Source organism: Papilio polytes, unplaced genomic scaffold, assembly GCF_000836215.1.
Source record: "Papilio polytes unplaced genomic scaffold, Ppol_1.0 DF820889.1, whole genome shotgun sequence".
NCBI classification, from domain to species: Eukaryota; Metazoa; Arthropoda; class Insecta; order Lepidoptera; family Papilionidae; genus Papilio; species Papilio polytes.
Genome location: NW_013528315.1, coordinates 308,302 through 310,200, shown reverse-complemented (window position 1 = coordinate 310,200; position 1,899 = coordinate 308,302). Strand labels below are relative to the sequence as shown.

The 1,899-nt window shown below is 35.2% G+C and overlaps 1 protein-coding gene across 1 annotated transcript in view; it reads left to right on the top strand.

Moving 5' to 3' along the window:
* LOC106110068 (protein furry) overlaps positions 1-1,899 on the top strand; it is a 94,929-nt gene that overhangs the window by 55,552 nt on the left and 37,478 nt on the right. The window contains 1 exon segment of the mRNA XM_013291754.1: positions 693-815. Within this exon segment, the coding sequence (XP_013147208.1) occupies positions 693-815 (123 nt within the window).

Sequence of the window (1,899 nt, the reverse complement as noted above, 5' to 3'; positions counted from 1 at the left end):
CCCGCCGAGAACTGTGCCCGATCTCCCCGCGGTGGCCTTTTTAAGGGCGGCGAGCCCTGTCGGCTCTAAAATTTCAGTACATGTTGCACTGATGAAATTTGCTCTGAATACAAGCAATATTCAACCATATTTCTATACACACAAGGTTTTCATTTCGGTTTCGAAGTTGTTTCAGTAGGGATTTGTTGCGCGTAACGATGATTTGCAACGGCGTATAGACGCCGCCTACTTTTCCGCTACGGTTCGTAGTAAAATGTAGCGATTGCTACGGCGTAGTACCGTGTCGGCGCTTACTCGAAAGAGACAGGTGTTTGATTTCAGCGCCCTCTTGAATATAACAACACTTTTGCAATCGAGTTTTACTTTGAAATATGCAATATCAAACTTTAATAAGGCCTACGTGAGCTTTTGCATGGACGCACTATTTGAATGAAGATTTCTAAACTGTATTAAATTTCAACGGATTTAACTTTATTTATGAAAAGTTATACTACTTCGACTATTGTAAATCATAACCTTAGAGCGTAAGTAGATTTCTAACGAATGTTAATAATTTTAAATAATCTGCTAATGTTTTTTGTAGATTATAACAATTATGATTCGGTTTGGACTTATCATGTCCATAATTTCTCTTAATGTTTTTGAACAACTTTAGCTAATAATTGACTTGAGATTTATCTTTTTGTTATTAGGATCAGAGAAGGGTAAGGGCACTCTGGACGTGCTCCTGTGCACTACGTACTGCCGCTCACAGCTGTATCTCTCCCGTCAGCTGTCACAACTGCACCCGGAACTCACGATGCCTATGTTCTCAGGTAAGTGGTACTTGCAATACTCAATGCAACAACACAAAAAAAATGTTTTCTCGTAATTTTCAAGAAGGATATTATGTTTTTGTATCATGATTTAACAATGGAAACTTATGGCATATTGAATTTTATTCACAAAGCAAAGCTCTGCCCCAACCACTAAATTATTTGCCTTAATTGCCAAATAACTGTACTATTGACTAACTGTAGGTTCGCTGATTGGAATTCGCCACTGTTGTGGGAATGTTCCGTTTTAATAGACGGCTAAATGCGTTACTTTATTCCCGACATCAAATAGTTAGAGAAATACATTTCTGCTAACTGTATTTTACCCTTCAGCTTCAGCAGCATCTCAATGTTGAAGAAAAAAATTTTCAATCATTTATTTTTATTTGGTTCTCGTGTGAGTTATTCCAAAAAAGGGATAACGGCACGAAAGCTTAATTAAGAAAAAACAATAAAGAAAAAAAAAGTTGCCGACGAAAACACATTATTTTGGACGTACGGTCAAATTTAAGTGGGAAATCTAATTTTTCCGATTATCTATACTAATATTAATTAACATTTCTCGGCTTGCGCTGCCTAAACCGTTAGAGGTATATAAAAATGATGAATGAAAGAATTGTAGACCTCAAAAAGTTCTATAGAAACGTCAGCGATAGCATATATCTATCTTTAACGGTTCTCTTACAATAACTACTTTTTTGTTTACAAAATGAATTAAAAACCGCACGCTATTTGCGGCGTTCTTTTATTTGTTTTAATATTAATCCTTATCCAAATAACTACGTTTGTTATCAGGAAAATTTCATGTAGAATAAAAGGCTAGGTAGCTTTTGAGTTATTTCTATAAATACAAAAATACAAATCTTTCATCTTTATAATATTAGTATTAAGAGGTTTTTCTTATTATAGACTCACAATAGGATTTATTTTTGACCGACTTCCCAAAAGAAGGAGGTACTCAATTCGTCTGTATGTTTTTTTTATTTTTTTTATGTGTGTTACGGCATAACTCCACCGCTAGTGGACCGATTTTGATAATTCTTTTTTTATCCGAAAGGTAATGCTTGCAGGTGGGTCCCATTTT